Source organism: Pongo pygmaeus, chromosome 4 (genome assembly GCF_028885625.2).
Source record: "Pongo pygmaeus isolate AG05252 chromosome 4, NHGRI_mPonPyg2-v2.0_pri, whole genome shotgun sequence".
Lineage (NCBI taxonomy): Eukaryota > Metazoa > Chordata > Mammalia > Primates > Hominidae > Pongo > Pongo pygmaeus.
Genome location: NC_072377.2, coordinates 156310835 through 156333203, shown reverse-complemented (window position 1 = coordinate 156333203; position 22369 = coordinate 156310835). Strand labels below are relative to the sequence as shown.

Here is a 22369-nt window from a genome sequence, read left to right as displayed (position 1 = left end):
CACAGATTAGCCACCAGAGGGCTCTCTGGGATCAAGGACCAGTTTACTGGGCCTGCGGGGAGGCCTAAAGGTTTTCAGGTAAATCCCGGCATCCTAAACCACTGGGGCTCAGGCAGATTTTCAGTTCACCATCATGACCGTCACTACCATCAGCCGCCACCTCTGCTGCTTCCTCTTACTGAGCATTTGCTATGCCAGGTGCTGTGCAAGCACTCAGCGTCTTATCTCATTTAATTCCACAAAAACCTAATAAGGGGCCAAGCGCAGTGGTTCCCACCTGTAATCCCAGCACTTTGGGAGGCCGAGGTGGTTGGATCACCTGAGGTCAGGAGTTCAAGACCAGCCTGGCCAACATAGTGAAACCCCGTCTCTACTAAAAATACAAAAAATAGCTGGGCATGGTGGCGTGTGCCTGTTATCCCAGCTACTCAGGAAGCTGAGGCAAGAGAATCACTTGAACCCGGGAGACAGAGTTTGCAGTGAGCTGATATCATGCCACTGCACTCCAGCCGGAGTGACAGAGTGAGACTCCATCTCAAAACAACAACAACAAAAACCCTAATGAGGTAGGTACTATCATCATTTACAAATGGAGAAACCGAGGCACAGATAAACCGAGGGGCCCGTAATTTGTGTTAGTAACTTAAATAAGGTAAGTCACAGAGTTCATGAGGGATAGGGCCAGGATTCCAATCCAGATCAGCCTGACTAGGGAGGTGCGCCTTACATTTGGGTTCGTGAAATAAATTACAAATACAGGGGACGGATGAGCAGCAGCAAGTGCAACGGAACAGGCTGAGTCCAGAACAAGCCAAGATAAGGCCATGCTAATTTCTAGGTGGCACAGAGCCAGGTGTCCAGATCTGGGGAGGTGGGGGTCTGCTCACCTTAGGGCTTAACCCCAGGCGTCTCCTGAAGCCCTACATCCACTTTTGGGGCTGGACCTTAAGAGTGGCACAGCAACCTTGAGCATTGCTACAGGAGCAGGCCAGAAGGGAGGGGCAGGGTGGGGACTTGCTGCCATGCTGTGAGGAATGGTTTCAGGAGCCAGACGAGGCCTTGCTATTGGAGAAGGAAATGCAGCTGGGATTTGCCAGGACAAACGGTGTAAGAATTGGGAAACAGGAGAATTGGGAAACGACTTCCTTCAGGGGCTGGCGGGTGAGGGAGGGCTTGCACAGTTGTTACAGGGGTGGTTTTCAAGCCTTTACAGGAAGGGCACGTATGTTTTCCAGGCATCAGGGCAGTGCTCTGGAGGGAGGCACATGGGATCTCCGAGGCAGGCATGTCGCCTGGGCTAGAACCCTCAAAAAGTGAGTATCTGGGGATAAGGAAGGGCAGAGCCAAAGGCCTTGGGGGGAAAACGACCTCTGTTGGACTGAAGATTATGTATGAAGATTCTAAGAGCTAGAGGGCAAAAAAGACCCAGCAGGTAGAGATTTAAGGCATTGAGTGACATGCCCAGGGCTCACAGCTGGTCCAGTATAGAACAGTCAGCCCAACCTCTTTGCGTGACTTGAAACACTGGTGCAATGCCAGCCTGCTAGGGCACCAGACCCAGGTGCTGATCCATCACCTGTGGTGCGGTGTCTAAGGACAGGTTTTGGAAACCCTCGGGCAGCCTCTGACTGCTTCTAGAAGAGGGACACTGGCTGTTTCACTGAATGAAAAGCAGGAACTTTCTCAGGCAACCAGCTGCAAAAGGACAATTTTAAAACTTTTCCAAAATTCCTCAATGAATCCAAAGGGTCCAACCAAGAAAGGTGCCTGGTTAGATTGATACAAAGCTGACAATATAGTGATGCCACCTCCTTACCAGGCCAGGGCACTATTCACTACAGAAGGAGACTACACTGAATTTAGTAACCAAAGATTTCAGATCTATAATTAGCCCCCAAGGGCAGAGTGGGAGTAGATTTCATCTGATTGATCAGTGCTTTCAGGCAGCTCACAATCTGGGGAAAGTGGCCGAGCAGTCACATGTCTCCAGCGCAGGCAGGTATGAGGATAACCAGAGGAGGGAGGTGACAGCATTGCTGAGGAGGGAGTTGTAAATTCTAACTGAACTGGCCAGGGAAGGTCCACAGGGGTCCAGCCATCTGAGCTGGGTCTTAAAGCAGAGCTTCCAATTTAGCACAGAAAGGAGGGTCAGCGAGGCTAAGGGAAAATCCCAAAGGGAAGGCCTAGAGGTTTTAAGTATTTGGGCAATGGTGGGTAGTTCTGACAGCTGGGAGTGACTTATGGAGGGCAGGGCGCAAAGCAGGCTGGTGTCAAAAGACAGGCTTGGAAATGTGCTGCGCTCGCTGAAGGAGGTGAGGTGAGGAACGAAGGAATCAACTGGCAGGGGAGATTCCAGCAGCAAGGACATGAGGTTTGATGTCAGACAGACCTGGCTTCACCACTTTGGAAACGTGATCTTGGGCAAGTCATCTAACCTTTTATGCCTAGTTTGCAAAGTGGGGATATTACCAGCACTTTCCTTCACTGGATTTGAGTATTAAAGGAGACAATATACATAAAGTGCTTAGCGTAGTTGCTATAGTGAATGTTCAGGAGATGTGAGAGATATTTTATCATTACTACTGAAAAAGCAGTTCTTTGTGTAGTATCCATATTGACACACTTTCCTTTGTTCCATGGCCATAATAAACGGACATTCCCACCCCACCGGCCGGGCGCAGTGGCTCACGCCTGTAATCCCACCACTTTGGGAGGCCGAGGTGGGTGGATCACCTGAGGTCAAGAGTTCAAGACCAGCCTGGCCAACATGGTGAAACCCCGTCTCTACTGAAAATACAAAAATTAGCCGGGCATGGTGGCAGGCACCTTTAATCCCAGCTACTCAGGAGGCTGAGGCAGAGAATCGCTTGAATCTGGGAGGTGGAGGTTGCAGTAAGCCGAGATTGTGCCATTGTACTCCAGCCTGGGGGATTAGAGCGAGACTTCGTCTCAAGAAAAAAAAAAAAAAAAAGGACATCCCCCCCAGCTAAAGGTAGGTGGGAGCTAAATGTTCTCAGGCATTGGTTCCTGGCAGCTGAGGTGGGCAATTTCCACCCCATCCCCCACTCCAGCCAAGGGGATATTTGGCAATTCTGGAGATATTTTTAGTTGTCACAACTTGCAGGGTGCAACTGACATGTAGTGGGCAGAGGCCCAGGATGCTGCTAAACATCCTAGAATGCACAGAAAAGCCCCTCAACAAGAATTCTGCAGCCCCAAATGGGTCTGCAATAATAGTGAGGTTAAGAAACTCTGTCCTAAAGAAACCCATGCAGCCTTTCTGTAGCAGCAGAGCAGTTGGAAATCCAGCCTGGGGCAAAAGTACACTTACGCTAAAAATAGAAGTTATGCATATGGCTTTGCTCATTTCTAAAAAGGCACCATTCTGGATTCTACATCTGTCAGAGTAAATATCAGGGTGAGTGAAAAATGAAAGGCAATCTAACAATATAAAGAATAGTATATAATGATTAAGTAGGATTTATTCCAAGTAAGCAAGGCCAGTTCAATATTCAAAAATCAATCAATGGAATCCACCATATCAAAAGGTGAAAAAAGAAAAACTATACGATCATATCAGATACAGAAAAAGCATTTGGCAAAATTCAGTACTCATTCATGATTTTTAAATATCTCAGTATAGGAATAGAGGGGAACTTCTATAAACATTATACTACTTACATCATACTTAAAGTGAAAGACTGAATGCTTTCCCTACAAGATCAGGGACAGGACTAGGATGTTCACTCTCACCACTTGTTTTAAACTGGAAATTTGAACCATTGCAATATGACAAAAAAAAAAGAAAGAAAGAAAGAAAAGAGATACACATTGGAAAAGAAGAAATACATCTATCTCTATTTGCAGACAACATGGTTGTCTAAATAGAAAATCTCAAGAAATCTAACCAAAAACTCATAGAATTATTGAGTACAGAAAAGTCACAGGATACAAGATTAAAATACACAAATCAGTTATATTTCTATATACTACCAATGGACACACAGAAATTGGAATTAAAAAATACCATTTATAATTGCTCCAAAGAAAATGAAATACTTAAGTATAAATCTAACAAAACACAGGATCTGATAAACGGTTAAAATAACAAATAGTGTTGGGAAGGATCACCTGAGGTCAGGAGTTCAAGACCAGCCTGACCAACATGGCAAAGCCCCCTCTCTACTAAAAGTACAAAAATCAGCTGGGCATGGTGGCACGCACCTGTAGTCCCAGCTACTCGAGAGGCTGAGACAGGAGAATCGCTTGAACCCAGGAGGTGGGGGTTGCAGTGAGCTGAGATGGTGCCACTGCACTCCAGCCTGGGTGACAGAGTGAGACTCTGTCTCAAAAAACAAACGAACACCACAAATAGTGATAACACCAAAGGCTGGCAAAGTTGCAGAGGATATAGATCACTCATACATTGTTGCTGGAGTAGTAAAATGGTAGTCACTCTGGAAAATGGTTTAGAAGTTCCTTTTCAAACGAATAATGGGCTTACCATATGTATTAGTCCATTTTCACGCTGCTAATAAAGACATACCAGACATACCAGAGACTGGGCAATTTACAAAAGAAAGAGGTTTAATTGGATTTACAGTTCCACGTAGCTGAGGAGGCCTCACAATCATGGCGGAAGGCAAGGAGGAGCAGGTCACATCTTAAGCAGATGGCGGCAGGCAAACAGAGAATGAGTTTGTGCAGGGAGACTCCCCTTTTTAAAACCATCAGATCTCGTGAGACTTATTAACTATCACAAGAACAGCGCAGGAAAGACATGCCCCCACAAATCAGTCACCTCCCACCGGGTCCCTCCCACAACATGTGGAAATTCAAGATGAGATCTGAGCCAAACCATATCACCATACAATTCAGCAATTGTGCTCCTGGGCATATATCCCAGAGAAATTAAAACTTATTTTCATGCAGGAACACTTGCACAAATATTTATAGTACTTTATTTGTAATAACCAAATCTGGAAACTGCACATTTCTTTCAGTGAGTGAATGGTTAAACATCAGTACCATGGAACCCTACTTAGCAATAAAAAGAAACAAACTATTGATAAATGCAACAACTTAGATGAACATCAAGGAAATTATACTGAGTGAAAGAAGCCAATCCCAAAAAGATACATATGGCATAATTCAATTTATTGAATTATTATTATTAATTTCATGAATAAAATTATAAAGATGAAGAACCGATTCGTGGCTTCTGGGGAAGGTTAGGGATGTGGGGGACTGAAGGGAGTGGGTATCTATAAAGGGGTAGCATAAAGGAGTCTTGAGGTGACGGTACAGTTAGGCATCTAGATTGTGGTGGTGGTGTATACAAAGCTACTCATGATAAAATTGCATACAGCTATACACAAACACACACACAAATGAGTATCTGTATAACTAATGAAATCTGAATCAGCTCTATGCATTGTGCTAATGTCAATTTCCTGGTTTCAATAATGTACTACAGTTATGAAAGATGTTAACACTGGGAAGCCCAGCTGAAGAGTGCTCTGGACCTGGACCTCCCTTCTGTGCCTTTGAATCTTCCTGTAATCTACAATTATTTCCCAATAAAAAACCTATATCAAAAGAAGTAGATGACTGAATTTTAAGAGGCAAAATATTTGAACAAATACTTCCTTAGGCCAATAAGCAGGTAAAGAGGTGCAAAACATCACTAGTCATTGGGGAAATGCAAATTAAAACTGCAATGAGATGCCACTTCACACCTATTAGAAGGGCTAAAATTTAAAAGACCACAATATTAAGTATTGGTGAAGATACGGAGCAACTGTAACTGTTATACATTAGGAATCCAACAGGGAATGGCCACTTTGGAAAATAATTTGCCAAAAGTTAGCACACATTTCCCATACAACCTCATCATTTCACCTCTAGGTATTTACCCAAGAGAAATAAAAACATAGGTCTACACAAAGACCTGTACATGAGTATTTATAGCAGCTTTATTCATAATAGTAATTTTTTAATAATTAAATATAGAGTATATTTGAGCCCAAAACTTGAGAATGGCCACTAGAGAGCACAGATTCAAGTTGCCCTCATAACATACTCTGATTAGCAGCAGTTAGAAGTGAGTTTTAAAGGAAGAAAGAAAATGCAGTTTCTAAATTGTTTACCAGAAATTTACATTAAAATAACATAAGCCATAATAGCTAAAAATTTGAAGCAACCTCAAAGACTATCAACTAATGAATGGATAAACAAATTATGGTTCATCTACGCAATAGATACTACTCAGCAATAAAAAGAACCAATTACGGATACATGTAACAACATGGAGGAATATAAAATGGATGATTATGTTAAGTGAAAGAAACCAGACACAAAGGGCTACATATGTAACAGTTTTATATGACATTCTAGAAAAGACAAAACTGGAGACAGATAAAACAGATTAGCAGTTGCCAAGGGCTGAGTGGTGTGAGGATGGGATTGATTGCAAAGGGGCACAAGGGACCTTCTGGGGGCAAAGGAAACATTCTGTATCTTGATTAAGATGGTGGTCACATGACTGTATGCAAAACACATTGAACTGCACATTTGAAAAAGGTAAATTTAATTACATGTAAATTATACTCCATTTTTTTAAAAAGGAGAACCAATGGCCAAGGGTCTAGTAAAGCATACCCATTAAAGACACACATAGTTCCTCAGCACAACCGCAATGGGCTAAGTATGAGGAAGGCAACCTACATAGCAAAGAGCCCCAGGCTTAGGGTCCAAATTCAGTCCACTGTCACTCAGGTTTATGCCTCCAGTAGTAATGCAATGGGCTTACCTGAGGGCCCTGGCTTTCTGGAAGAAGGGGTTAGGTATAAATGTGAGTAGAAATAAAAAATTCAGGAGGTAGACAACCTAAAAGAGGATTGAGTGCCCTCCACAGAGGAAGTGAGCAAGACATCAGGGCATGGATGGACAGCCAGAACAACAAGCAGAAGTACTTTGGAGTCCTGGTTTTCTACAAGTCAGCTAATATTTCAGAAAATGTTTAATAAGCCCTTTGTGATTATGACATATGGCACTTTACAACATTCTCTCTAACCCTCACGACAATTCCAAAGGCAAACCTCCCTCTTGAGGCTGCAACAGACAGGCAGCCAGCGCCTTGGGAAGCACTCAGGTTCTGGAACCAGAAGACTTGTGTGTGCATCCCAGTGCTGCCACCTACTAGTTGGCGACTTGGCATAGCTGCTAAATCTCTTTGACCTTCCTATTCCAGAAATGATAATGACAATGAAAACAGTCAGACTACATGCCCACCTTCTTCTCTTGGTAAAATGTTATATTTTAAGAGTGTTCTTTGAAAGCTCTGTTTTTAAACTTATATTGGTAAATGTATTTTCCTGAGTTCTATGAGCTACTCTAGCAAATTAATCGAACCCCAAAACAGAGTCATGGGATCCCTGATTTAAAATTTTTAGCCAGTCAGAAGCACAGGTAAACAACCTGGTACTTGCAATTGGCACTGGAAGTGGTGGTGGTGGGAGTGTCACTCTTGGGGACTGAGCCCTCATCCTGTGGGATCTGATGCCATCTTCAGGCAGGTGGTGTCAGAATTGAATTGGAGCACACCTGGCTAGTGTTTGCCACAGAACTGATTGTATGCTTGCTGGTGGGAACAAATTCTCAAGTATTTTGGGGGGCGGGGAAATGTATTGAGTGAGAGAATAAACATTTTAAGCCTTAAGTGTGTTTTCCCACTCAGTGACAAAAAGGGAAGGGAAGGGGTGTCATCTCTTCCATTGTCCTGTGGACAATTAATTTCCATTGAAATTAATCTCCACATTTCAAGAAAATTAAGTGTTACCTGTTGTGTCAGGTTTCTTCAGAGAAACAAAGCCCGTAGGAGAGAGATATATATACACACATACACATATGTGAATATAGATACACATAGAGAGACTGAGAGACAGAGAGATCAAGGAACTGGCTCCCATGACTATATGAGCCGGCAAGTCTGCGAGTCATAGGGCAGGCCTGTAGGCAGGAGCTGACGCTGCAGTCTGGAGGCAGAATTTCTTCTCCAAGGAAACCTCAGCTTTGCTCTAAAGGCCTTTATACTGATTGGATGTGGCCCACCCACAATATTGAGAAAACCTCTTTTACTTAAAGGCAACTGATTATAGATGTTAACCACATTTACAAAATACCTTCGCAGCAACACCTGGATTAGTGTTTGACTGAATTATAAGTTGACACATATAAAACTGGCTGTCACGTGGGCTCATCTGCTATGCAAGGAGAGGGCTGAAAATTCTTACTCAAGTTTTCAAGAGAAGCAGGAGGAGGTTTAGGGAGGGCAGGATTGTCTAACAGAAAAAAAATAAAAAACCATTCCTAGTCCCTTTCTTCTTGGGCAACTCTTAATTCCATGGATGGGTCTACTGCTTGTGCCACTTTCCCATATGAACTCTGTGGCATAAGCCGGAAACATTTAACCCAGTATCTAGTAAAGAGATCTGAGTGATATAAAAAGAAAAAAAAAGACACAGATGGCAACCTCTCAAAAATAAAAATAAAATTCATTTATTGAAAAGAAAAAGCTTAACATATGATCCATGTGCAAACCTCAAAACAGGATCTATGAACTCTGGCATGATCCACATCGCTACACATACCATGCTGGAAGTGCACATCCACACAGGCACGTAACATATACAGTACTGTCTAGTTATCAACACCTACAGATTGGTTGATTTTTCTTCACACACCATTGACATGTTTTACAATAGAGTTACCAATTTTATTATCCACTGAAAGAACATAGCTTCCCCCAGAATCACTTTGATTTAAACCAAATAACACAGTGAATGACAGGCACCCTGTACCTATATCTCCTACCTTCCTTACTCTGATAACCTCCTATCAGCACCATTTATGTCCTCTGGCCAGGGAACGACTCAGTGGCACAAAGGAAAGAGAAGAAATGTTACAGGCTGATGCTGTCGGGGCAAATAGCCCTGCAACCAGCCGGACTTATTGTCTAAAAGTATTAACCATAATTTCAAAGACAAACCACACCCCTTCCTTTTCCCCTAATGGCCTCAGAGATTTGTAATGTACTTTGGAAAATTAACTTCTAAGGCAGAGTGGAAGCCAACCTCAAGTCCTGCCACTTGGACTCTGTGTCTTCTCTTCGAGGAAGCAGCATTATGGACCCAGCGGGGACAGATGCTGAGGCTTGCCTTAACATCTCAGCAGCTACAAAATAAAATCCACTGACACAGAACCCCTTGCTGTGAGCAGTGAAGAGAGAGAGCTGTAAACAGACATAAATTGAGATTTTTGCACTTCCAAAAAATACGAGGTGAACATTAGTGCTAAACAGAGATAATGTTCTAGGAAGGGAGAAATCTGAAAAGAGAAAAGTAAGATGAGAGAGAAGAAACATGATTTTTCTAATGTACTTGTTTGGGATCAACACTTTAAGACTACTGATAAAACTAAATTTCGTGGGGATAGACAGTGAGCAGTGAGCATCAGCCAGTGCATCTGGCTGCAGGGGAGAGATGGAATTGGGCGGCTGAAGTGAAATGTGCCACACATTCACACATATTTAGCCAGGGTTTGTGCAGATGAAGGGATCTTAGCAGCTGGACAGCAGCACAACATAAATAATGCCACTTGTGAATGGTGACAACTGCTAGGCAGAGTGAACAGAAGATGCTAGCTCACACTCTTCCTAGCAAGCGTCTGCATTTAGGAGTAGGTGCACTGCCCACTGAGAGCTGGAAGCCTGCTCCCAACAGCAGCATTTGGAGGACAGAACCACCAAGGGGCTCTGAGAAAGCTACCTCTGGCTTGGAGAAATTGGGGTGACAGGAGCAGGGTCACAGAGCTCAAGAGTATCTGGCCAGAAAAGCCCACAGTTTCCCTTTGCTCCAGCAGATGCAGCCTCACACTCCCGAAAGCTTTTGCTCGGTTGCTCCGTGATCATATTTCTACTTATCCTGGGAAGACACCGGGGAGGGCTCTCTGCCTTAAGAAGCCCTTTGGGCTGCATAAGAGATTCTGGGCTGGCTGCGAGCTGCTTGCATAAGAGAAGGAAGGGCTTCCTCCCACTACTACTGACTGGCTGACCCTTTGCTTGATGCCTAAGAGCTGTGCACCTGCATAGCCAGGAAGGTCCTCTGGCTGGAGCTGCCCTTCCTGGGTCTTCTGAAAGAGCCATGCAATCAGTCTGTCAGTGTAGCAGGAGCACAAGCCAGAGATCAAACAGGCCATGCCAAATTGGCTTCCAGAAATCCTAAAGCTACAGCCAACTCTCCTACATACCATGTTCTCACGGCCAGGGGTGTGGAAGCAATAGCCTGCATCCTGCTAAGAGCTGGGGGACCCCAGTATTCTACCATCCAGTCCTCAGGTCCCAACATCACAGTCCTAATCTCAGAATTCGGCTGGGCAGGATGGCCTCTAGCAGCTCTGAGTAAACAGAAACGTCCACCAAGAAGGACATGGGCAGGACACAGGTCTGGCCCTCCACTTGGCATCTACCTTCTCACTGAGACCACTCTTAGCACCACTGGGGAAGACAGCTAAGATAGTGGCTGGGCTGCCAGAGCCCGAACTTGGAACCAGGAGATGACAGTTTCTGAGCCCACTTTGGTAACTTCTAAGCCTGAGACTTCAGAAGAGAGGGCCTCTGCTACTCCCAGATAGATTCTTGGTCACATAGCACCTGTTAAGAGTCCACCATAGAACAGAAAGGGTGGGTGAAAAGCGTCCTTCTCCTAAGGAAGAACAAGTCAACAATGATGGCATGTTCCTAAGTTAACAAATTATTAGGTAGGTTGGGAGTCACTACAATGAGAGTCCACTTTTCCCATCCCTTCACCTGGAAGTCAGCTCTCCTGGCTTTGGAATAGAAGAGACAGAAAAAACTGGGGCCATGTGGGTGGGTCACAGCCCTTAATGAGCTTTGGTGAAACACAGAAGCAAAACCCCTGATACATTTTTGCTGCTCTCCTTCAACCAACTTTCAGAGGGAACTGTATCTGCAGTGAAGCAAGAGCCTGGTGACAGGACAGAAGAGAAAAGGAGTCTGGTCTGTTACTTACACAGGAACACACACGCACGTACACACACACGTGCACACATACACAGCTAAAGAGGGGGAATTCATCAATGGCCTTCTGAAATACTTCGCGCACCAAGAGGAAAGAAGAGGCAGCCCACAGCAAGGCAATGTATCTTCCTCTGCCTTCTCTGAAGTTTGCTCCCAAATCTGAAGGCTGATCTTGAGGAGGGCCAACCTCAAAGCTGTTTGTGAAACCCAGGGAGGCATTCTGGGGGAAAGACAGGGCTCATAATTAGTGTTCAGTGGTTCCTTTCAAAGTCCAGGCCACAGAGGCAGTGTGGGGCCGGGCACTGGTTCTGCCCTATTCCCCACTGATTGTAAACAACCAAGCACTGTGCGTAGTGTCAGACCAGCTGCTGTAAAGTCTATTAACTTAATTTCAAACTCTGTGCACACTGACCTCAGCTACTCATCGGTGGCAATAGAGCGGGTGTTGTCCCAGCACGATGGCAACTGAGCATTGCTGATCCTTTCACCTGCCATGGGCTGAGGCTGAAACATGGGCCTGCACGCACACAGCCCCATTTTATACACCTCTCACTCAGCCACCCTTCCCTCGGCCCGGTGCACCCATACATTTCTGCGGTCCTTCAATGTCTTTTCAGTATGAAACCAGGCTGGTCAACAGGAGGCAAAATCTGTGCCTCCTCACCGAGGTACATTTTTAGATGATCCTGATTAAAACCTTTGAGTCCTCAGCCAAGAGTGCCGAGGACCCATGCAGACATCTCCTGGAGCGAGCTTCTTTTCAGCAGGAGAAGTTGAGTCAAAGTTTACTGAAGAAGAAGTGATTCGTAATAGCCCCAGATCCAAGACAGTCTAAAAATAAAAATCTGATTTTAAATAAAAGATAAATATTTTCAGTTTAGGCAACACTTCGTATGTTTTCAGAGCTAAAGCAACTAAGAACACAGTACTGTGGCCCACACTAAGGAATCCAGGGAAGAGAAGCATTGCCTTAGGGGTCACAGCAAGCCAGAGAATCGAGATTAAAAACTCCAGCTTGGGGGGCCTGTTTCAAATGACCAGGTAGGTCCAGCCACCCGCTGGAGACTCGAATAGGAAGAATACTGAGATACAACATTTGGGAGAGAGATGAGAAAGAAGCCCAGCTATATAAAGAGGGGGCGTTCCCAGTTACTTAATCTATGCCTGGCCCAGAAAAGGTGAAAACATGAGGTGAGGGACACTAAAATTGTTAAATAAAGTGAACTGTGCAGTAAGAATGAGTTGGGCGAGGTGCACCAGCAGCGGGGAGGCAGGTAGGAAGGAGGAGGCATGATGAGGGGGAGCTGGAAAGTTCTGGGTGTAAATAGGTACAAGTGAGTGATGGCAGCCCTGTCACTAGTGGCACTTCTGCGTGTCTGCCACCCCACCTCTCCCCTGCCCTCAGGTTACCTGGCCCAGGGTATCCAGGTGCCAGGCAGAGGGGTTCCCACACAGCAACCCTGACTTTCCTCAGCGCCTGGACCATACGTGAGGCTCTAAGGACAGGTAATGGGGGACACACGGCGCATGGGTAGGCAGCTGCAGAGACGAACCCAGATTCCTATATGAAGGCACGGGTGGAATTGATGAAGATGGGAGCATTGCTTGGCTGGATCAGCTCATAGAGAGCCTCATAGGTCCCCACCACAAAGCCCACGAAGCCTAGGATGCTGATCAGGGCGTCCTTAAAGATGGTGAGGGGGCTCATGCCCTCTGAGTAGAAGGTGGTGACCTCCAGGAGCGGTGGGATGATGAGGGCCAGGGCGCTGCTGCTCACGGAGCCCACCAGGGAGATGACCAGGTCCAGGCGGGGGATGAGGATGGCCAAGATGCCTGCAGGGAGAGAGGACATGCCTGTTTAAGATGCCCAGAGCTGGGAGAGGTCTGTCTCCCTACTGTTGAGCGAATTCAGCATCTGTCCATCTTATAGGATTGAGAACTCTAAGAAAACTTAGACATTGTCCAGTTCAATCTCTGTGAAACAGATGCCCAGAAACGTGGAATAACTGGCGTCCCACTGCAAGGTCAGCAGAACTGGGACTGGAACCCGGATCTTCTGGCTCCGGTCCCCAGGCTTTCAGCTTTTCCTGCTACAGCACATGACTTCCATCTTTCTGCGCAAAAGGAACCAAATTACATTTCAGGTCAATCTGGTTTCTACCCAAGGAGGGAGGGTAGGAAGAAGAAAAGGTGGTGGACATTTCTGAGCAGCTGCTCATTTTCTTACCACTCAGGGAGCCTCCAACACAAACATCTCTACCTGACTGACAAGAAACCAAATAGGAAAAGAAACCCCGCCTTCTGGAAAGACACCGTGATAAAACCGCATTTCACAGAGCATTTTGATACAGGTGAAAAAAAGCAGTTCTATCTGCAGGCTGACTCCTGGCGAAGCCCCACACAACGACCGTATCTCTGTGTCAGGACACCCACTGGCTCTCACATCTGAAACTCAGCCATGGGTGAGCGAGGAAGGAGGAACTGACGAAGACCAATGGTGCACTGCCGCAGGAGGTGCCATCGGCTTCCGTGCCATACCAGCCATTGTCAACACTGCCAGATAGTGCTGTAAGCAGGAGGAGGCTTCACCGAATACACCCATCCTAGTGCCCACTGACCCCACACTTCCCATCTCACCGATCTTTCCACCAGGTGGGCAAAGGCCAGTGTTTCACAGGTTTATTGAGGGCTGTGGGCTCTGGAACTAGGTTCTTGTGTTCGGATCCTGGCTCTGCTGCTAATTAGCTGAGTGACACTGGGGAAGGTAGGGTACCTTTCTATTCCCCAGTTTTCTTGCTGGCAAATGGGGATATTAACTGCTCCTGTATCACAGAGATGTCATGATGGTCAAATGAGGTTATGCAGGTGCTTCACAAAAGGCCTGGTGTACAGTAGGGACGTCTTACATGTTAATGTTATCATCATTAGTATTCATCTTTTTGGCCATGAAAAGTGCAGCCTGCTACAGTGCATGACTTCCTGTTAGTTACTAACCTGTTAGTAATCAAATGTAGTTTGACAGATTGTCTTTCCTACTGCTGGGCTACAGCTGGATGCTCCCAGCCTTGATACAGACATCCAGAGCTTATCTACTACCTCATTGATTCCTACGAGAGGGTTATATTTTATATGAGAGGTTTGCTTCTAAGTTCATTTTGTAAAGCAAAAATGTAGTCAAGTCACTCTAAGGAAGGCACCACACTGGTGAGATTGCCAGAACATCTCAGTCCAAGGCAGCCAATGTCTACATCGATCACTGCTTCTTTGGCTGAGCACCAGAAGAAAGGACTGGATTGCATTTAGAGACCAGATTTTGTAAGAAACACTTTAAACTGAAATGTCTAAAGTTGATTTTTGAGGAGCCATAAAAACAAACAAAAGAGAATAACACTCCCTGCAGTAAGATAAGAGACATGTGGAAAAAAGGACTTACCAGGTAATATGGTTTGGATATTTGTCTCCTCCAAATTTCATGTTGAAATGTGACCCCCAGTGTCAGAGGTGGGGCCTGGTGGGAGGTGTTTGAGTCGTGGGGGCAAATCCCTCATGAATGACTTGGTGCCCTCCCCGAGAGAGCTATTGTTTAAAAGAGCCTGGTACCTCCCTTCTCCTTGCTCCCTGTCTTGCCATGTGAGGCCTGCTCCCCCTTTGCCTTCTACCATGATTAGAAGCTTCCTGAGGCCCTCACCAGAAGCAGATGCTGGCATCACACTTCCTGTACAGCCTGCAGAGCTATGAGCCAAAATGAACCTGTTTTCTTTATAAATTACCCAGTCTCAGGTGCTTCTTTACAACAACGCAAATGGACTAACACACCAGGGAAAGAGTGGATTCATGCCTCCTGCCTCACACTTACACTGGAGCTGTGCTGTCCAACATAGCCACGGATGGCTATTTACATTGAAATGAATTAAAATGAAATTAAATCCTGTTCTTCATTCACACTAGCCACATTTCAAAGGCTCAACAACCACTGGTGCCTAGTGGCTGCTGCAATGGACAGCACACACATGGGACATTTCCATTCATTTCCATTACTGCAGAATGTCTAGTGGTACCCAGCAGAGAGCACTGCTAAGCACTCACTAGTGGAGCTGAATCTGCCTCTGTTTCACAGGTATGTAACTCCACAATATTACTACGGTCCTATGGAAAGAGAGGCCCAGAGGGTGTAAACGACAGGAAGCAACAGAGCTGGGACCAGGATCCAGGACCTCAAGCCCCTGGCCCATAACCTCACAGAACTGATGGGCAAGGAAATGCAGAGGGAGCGGACACAAGGAGTCTGGCGGATCAGTGGAAGGATCCTGCCTCTGAGGAAATGGGAGGTAGATACCCAGGCTAGCTTTCCCAGGGATGCACCATGATGCGTGGTGGAGAACCCAGTACACGATCAGCCCTGACTTCTTTCTGCTTTGTCAAGTGGAATTGGACAAGGGATCCAAAGCCTGACAGCAAAGGGGTACAAGGATATCGAGTCTCAGATCCACCTCTGCCACAGTGTTATATACTCTGGGGCAGTTCTTCATCTTTCCTTCTTCTATTAATCAACCATAGTGGCAATTCTCATTAACATCTTCACCGATCTCAAGGCTTTGAGAAGTGTGCAAAAAGTTTAGGCTTTTAATTTCCCTGCAACTCAAAACTACTATGTTTTCAGCCCTTAGCTGCTTCTAAATAGAGTTGGTGACATCCCCCAAACCTTGAGGGTTGAATATGGAGAAAATTGGAGGTAAAATTGTAGGCTGATGACAAAACAGCATTCTCATCATAGGTCATCTAACGCTCAACAAAAGAGCTGGTCTGCTGTGGTACCCACACCAAGACACTTGCCCTCTCTGGGGTCTGGGTCTCCCTGCCTAACGTCATCCTTGCAGCGATGGTGCCAGGTGGTACTGTCGGGTGGAAACTGCACTGAGGCAACAATCGGGAGAACTGAGCCCCAGGGAGAGGGTGGTATAGGAATGGGTGTAGGCTCTGGATTTGGAATGCCCAGGCTCCAACCTCAGCTCTACCACTCAGTGGCTAGTTACTTAAACTCTTTGAGACTCATTTCCCCAACTACTAAACAGGATGGTCAAACGATATCCCTCATGTAAAGAACTCAGCGTTCTAAAAACCAATAATAAATGCTTCAATATTGTCACTAGTCCCTGCTCCATAACAAGCTGAGTGGTGCAGGGAAAATCAGCTTACTATTCTGAGCCTCAGTTCATTCATTTACCTGTGAAATGTGGTAACTGGGTGATGTCTGAAGTCTCGCCCAACTCTGAAATTCTAAGGAACTATACACTCCAGTGTTAGTCACTTAGGACGGTGTTCTGGGATATGTTCCTCACCTCACTGACAACTGGGAAGCACCACGTCCTGCCTGAGGGTGGCACAGCAAAGCAATGGGGCTCCTTTCCTGGAACACATGGCTTGCCCAAAAGGGAGCTTCTAACCCACTCGGTTTTGTATGGATAAAGGAAGTGTGAGTTATTCCTTCAGTCCCAGCCACACGAGCATCTCCACAAATGCTGAAGTCTGCTCAAGAGATAGGAGGCCTTTATTATTAGAGAAAATGAGTCCCTTGCAGGAGACAAATCAGAGCCTCTCCCAGCCCTGAGAGTCTGTCATCTCCTCACCCTCTCCCATACTGACCTAGCAGGACATATGGGCACTTCATGATAGTTAAGTGGAGTGAGAGAGATGCTCCACTCTGTGGTGAGAGTTAAGTGGAAACAGAAACAGAAGATTGGGATCAGAATTTTTCCTCTGATTGGACAAAGATCTTCCACTTCATCATGATATTTTATAAGTAATCTAAAAACTTGTTCTTGTTTTCACCACTATATAAGATAAACATGCCTAATAAAAATATCCTTAATACAAAAAACACATGAAAAAATGCTCACCATCACTGGCTATCAGAGAAATGCAAATCAAAACCACAATGAGATACCATCTCACACCAGTTAGAATGGCAATCATTAAAAAGTCGGGAAACAACAGGTGCTGGAGAGGATGTGGAGAAATAGGAACACTTTTACACTGTTGGTGGGACTGTAAACTAGTTCAACCATTGTGGAAGTCAGTGTGGCGATTCCTCAGGGATCTAGAACTAGAAATACCATTTGACCCAGCCATCCCATTACTGGGTATATACCCAAAGGACTATAAATCATGCTGCTATAAAGACACATGCACACGCATGTTTATTGCGGCACTATTCACAATAGCAAAGACTTGGAACCAACCCAAATGTCCAACAATGATAGACTGGATTAAGAAAATGTGGCACATATATACCATGGAATACTATGCAGCCATAAAAAAAGGATGAGTTCATGTCCTTTGTAGGGACATGGATGAAATTGGAAATCATCATTCTCAGTAAACTATCGCAAGAAAAAAAAAACCAAACACCACATATTCTCACTCATAGGTGGGAACTGAACAATGAGAACACATGGACATAGGAAGGGGAACATCACACTCTGGGGACTGTTGTGGGGTGGAGGGAGGGGGGAGGGATAGCTTTAGGAGATATACTTAATGCTAAATGACAAGTTAATGGGTGCAGCACACCAGCATGGCACATGTATACATATGTAACTAACCTGCACATTGTGCACATGTACCCTAAAACTTAAAGTATAAAAATAATAAAATAAAAAAAAATAAAGCACAAAACTTTTTAATTTTGATGAAGTCCAATTTATTTTTTCTGTTATTGCTTGTGTTTTTGGTGTTGTATCTAAAGAAATCTTTGGCTGACTCATGGTCATGAAGATGTAATCCTGTGTTTCTCCCTGTATGTTTTACAGTTCTACTCTTGCATTTAAGTCTTTGATTCATTTTTAGTTAATCTTAGGTCTTGATGTGTTGTAGGGTTCTAAATTTATTCTTTTGCATGAGGATATCCAATTGTTCCAAAACTATTTGTTGAAAAGACTATTCTTTCCCTGTTGAATGGTCTTGTCATTTTTGTTGAAAAAAAATTGACCTAGATGTGTGAGTGTGTTTTTGGATCCTCAGTTATATTACATTTATCTATGTGTCTATTTTTCTGCCAGTACAACACTTTTTTGTATTACTGTGGCTTTCTAATAAATTTTGAAATCAGGAAAAAAAAATATCCTTAATAGAGATTTTAAGAACATTTCTCTCCTCTTAAAGCCAGGACCACAGGGCTGCAAAGCGAAGTCCTTTTTCCTGTCCTAGCTGAACCACATACCACTGCTGAACCCTACATGAAGCGTGACACCGCAGAGAGCAGAAGGGCGAGCCTCCCACTAACGTGAAGTGGGAAGAAGAGAAGGATGTCCAAACCAAATCAGCATCAGCAGCCCCCAGGGTTCAACAGCACGGGTATCTGTTTTGCCACCATGGAAAATGACTTTAACTAACTCCAGAAGCAGCAATCGACTATGCAGACATGTGGGGCAAATAAAACCCCTTCTGGCACTAAATGTCTTATGTGAGTTAAAGTGCCTATGAAGAGACACTCAACAAGGTAGAGATCTCAGGAAGCAGCCAGCCAGGAACACCCCTCTCCCTACTCTCCCCTAATCCCCGCCCGCCCCCCTCCCACCCACACACAAAGACCCCAGCCCAGACAAAAAGGAAGACATTTGTATAACAAATGCAGTTGTACACTTCTCAGCAGCAGCTCAGCTGTGGCATGTACAAAAGGGGGGACAGAGGACAACCTCAGCTCGACCACATGATTAGTCAAGAGGGCTCCAACAGTATTACAAAACATCTTCCCTTCAAGTGAAGAGACACAAAGAATATGATCTTTTAAACTGCTGAAGCAACATAAGGCCAACAGTCATGTTCACAGAAGGAACTGGATTCTGGAGCCTGTGGTTTTGAACCAGCATCAGAAAGAGCTGACTTATGCACAAGACAAGAGCAAAGCACTGAAAAGAACAAACGCAAACTTACGAAATATGCTGGCCATTTACGGCTCCTGTGCTGGGAGCTCTTGCTGCTATTTTATTATGATCAAAGCTGTTAAAACTTACCAAGTTACTTTTATTTATTTATTTTTATTTTTATTTTCATTGTTTTTGAGATGGAGTCTCGCCCTGTCACCCAGGCTGGAGTGCAGTGGTGTGATCTTGGCTCACTGCAAGCTCTGCCTCCCGGGTTCACGCCATTCTCCTGCCTCAGCCTCCCGAGTAGCTGGGACTACAGGCACCTGCCACCACACCCGGCTAATTTTGTTCTTGTATTTTTAGTAGAGACGGGGTTTCACCATGTTACTTTTAAATGTCTATAAATATGCCTTTAAAATTCATAGTAGTCTTGGACAGAATACAAAATTGGACTTAGTGGGGGTATAAATTTAAAAAATACGAAAACAAAGGGAAACAACCTCCATGTCTAACATTAAAGGAGTACCTTAGTTAATATGATCCACCAATACAGTGGAATACCACGAGGTCATGAAAATATTAGTGAAAGATATGAATATTCGTGATATAAAATTAAATAAAATGTGAAAGACAAAATTATGTGTAAACTACAATTGCACTATTTTTACAATGCACCCATGAGGATTAAGACACAGAAGATACAATGCAAAAAAAAATTACTTTGTTAAATTGGTGGAATATTGGAATTTCTTCTTTTATTCCCAAATGTTTTTACATTGACTTTCTTTTTTTAGAGTAATATTTGTGTAGAAACTTAAAATCAAGCACAAAGCACCTATACAGAATCACAGAATTTTGGAGTTGATAGAAACCTTAGAGGTCAGACACCTTTCCTATCTTGAGAGTTGAGGACCCTGAGGCCTTGTGAGGGTTCCTGGGTGGGGAGTGCAGGGTGTGGGGGTGGCAGGGTTACACAGCTAATTAATGATGCTGCTCTTCTTCACTGTAGCTGCAAGACTAAAAAGTGTGAAAGGCCCAAAGGTACTAAGAAGCTACTCTGTTTGGACCTGGAAGCTTCATCCTCTAAAAAGCTGACTGCTTGGAATGTTTTGCAGCTCTGCATTCCAGTCTGAACAGGTTTCTTGGATGATGCGATTTTATGTAATTATATCTTCAGAAATAGGTTTCTGAAATTTTCATAGCAAACTGAAGTAAAATGTTTCACATGGCAAATGCCACAGAGAATCAGTATGAATCACTGAAGGATGGATGGGTTATTGCTCCAAAGAAATCTAAAAAACCATTGATCCTACAACTCCAGACTCCACAGGTGGGGCCAGCCTCTTCCACACAAGGTCTGGACATAAGGTGACCTGCTAAGTCCACATTTCCAAAAATATGGGCTGGAAGTAGATACTGTCCGATATGAAATCGTAACAAAATGAGCACTATCCTATGAAATACTTGTTTTCCCTCCCCCTCTTCTCCAACAGTTTGAAATTAAGCATCACAAAGTCCGCATCAGCCATAGCAATCCTTGGAGGATGGGCGCGAGTGGGGAGAAAGTTGAATTCCAAGAGGGAAAAAAAAATGAAACTATACCAAATTCCTCCTGTTCCCCTTGGAGGGTGAAAAGGAGGAGGAAAAGTTGGGGAAAAGACAGGAAAACACCAGAAATAGCAATAAAAGAAGCTGCTGTTAAAATTTATGAATACAAATGAAAAAATCAATTAAAGATCTAAAATCACATACTAATCAACGGTGCTGAAAGATCTGAAAGAATAGAGAAGCAAGAACAAAATGAACTTGCATAAATACATTTAAGTTGCTGCTGCCATGAAAGGCCTCTACTGAGTCCCACAATCACTTCAAAGTCTCCAAGGAAGGTGAGAGAGGCGAGTGCTCTCAGAGATAAAGGGGGCTGCCTTTTTGAACAGGATGACAATGCAATGCTAAGTCACAACAGATCACAGAAGGGAAAAACAACTGCGCACACTTGAAGACCAAAAGCAGCCATGTCTTCTGAGCATCGTCCTGTTGAAGTGAGACGAGACTCACAGACAGGGCCAGAAAAAGTGAAGCAAAATCCAAGAGGCATCTAAGGATAACATGAGGTCTGTGAATCAGAGACTGCTGTCTCCTGCGGGGTGCTGCAGAAATAAACCTGGCAGGAAGTGTGACATATGTTACAGGGAGGCTGAGCCAGGCTGGAGGGGAAAATTGGGCAGGGAGAGGAGTCAGGCTTCTGTCACTGCCCCAGCTCAATAGGCAGGGAGGATGAGCTGTTTAGTCAGGAAGGCACATTTTACCTACAGAGACCTACTTTTTCCAGAGGGAGCACTTTGGAGAAGAGCAAATTATTTGAACTAACCACATCTTTCTTCCAGTGCCCTTTAGATTTAAGAATTGGGCCCTCAGAGTTTACATTATAAATACCGTACACGTGAAAGCTGTCTCCTCAGCACTTAGAGCTACTCCATCCACAGTGGAAACATACACTTTGGAATCAAAGCATGGAGAGTTACTGGCACAAGATAGGATTAAAATTTACAGTCCAAGCATCCCATCTTAGCAGCACACATTAAGGCAATCTACTAGAAAAGCAGGATACATCATGTTCCTTCTTTTTCAGTCGCTGTGGGAACAGCAGCTGGCTTTCAACAGCCCTGGGCCCTGGATTAGCTGCTGCGTGGGCTGTTTCTATAGGCTGGTCTAGGAGAGGGCCTGAAGGAGTGACTAAGAGCAAATGCTAGACAACATTCCCATCCTTAAAACATTCAACCCTAATTAGAATTTTAAAAAGTCATGTGGATCTATCTTTATCCCAAAGACAGAGGCTCAGACTGAATAATTTAAGAAAATTCTCAGAGAAGTCTCAATATAATTAGCAAAGAGGTTCTTGTTCCAAAATAATAAAACCCAAAAAGAAAAAAAAAAAGCCAAATACAGCCAAAAAGAGGAATCTATGCTTTTAAACATTTGAATTTGGAAAACAATTGCAAATCTCTTAGAAACTTAAATTAGCTATTACAGACCGATTTACTCAGGGGTTCTCTAGTCTACCAACTCACAGAAGCTACAAAAAAAAATTTACTTTTATTTTCTAAATGTCACCAGTTTGCAACCACAGCAAACAGAAGGATATTAACTTACACTCCTGGGAATGGGGTTGAGAGAAGAAGAATAAAACACAAGTGATCAATCAAATACCTAGGTTAATCAACAGAAATTTTCTGAAGCATATTTAGTAAGACTGACATTAAAAAATGTCTAGAATACTATCATATAGCCTCTAAAGGAAATCTAAGGAGCAACTTGTCACAGTGGAAAAACTATTTGAAAAAGCAAGTAAGTACCCTTCATCAAAGTAACTTATACTCATTACAGATATGGGTTAAATGGCTTT

At 44.2% G+C, this 22369-nt stretch overlaps 1 protein-coding gene across 5 annotated transcripts in view; it reads right to left on the bottom strand.

Annotated features, from left to right (window-relative positions):
• The window catches only part of SLC36A1 (solute carrier family 36 member 1), a 221512-nt gene that overhangs the window by 154172 nt on the left and 44971 nt on the right, over positions 1-22369 (bottom strand). For 2 of the 5 annotated variants that reach the window (XM_054487477.2, XM_054487479.2), the window contains one exon: positions 8539-12931. The exons of the other annotated variants lie outside the window; for them this stretch is intronic. In XM_054487477.2, coding sequence (XP_054343452.1) covers positions 12660-12931 — 272 coding nt within the window. In that variant the 3' untranslated portion in view covers positions 8539-12659. Of the gene's footprint in view, positions 1-8538; positions 12932-22369 lie in introns of those variants that run through there. 5 annotated transcript variants of the gene reach the window in all.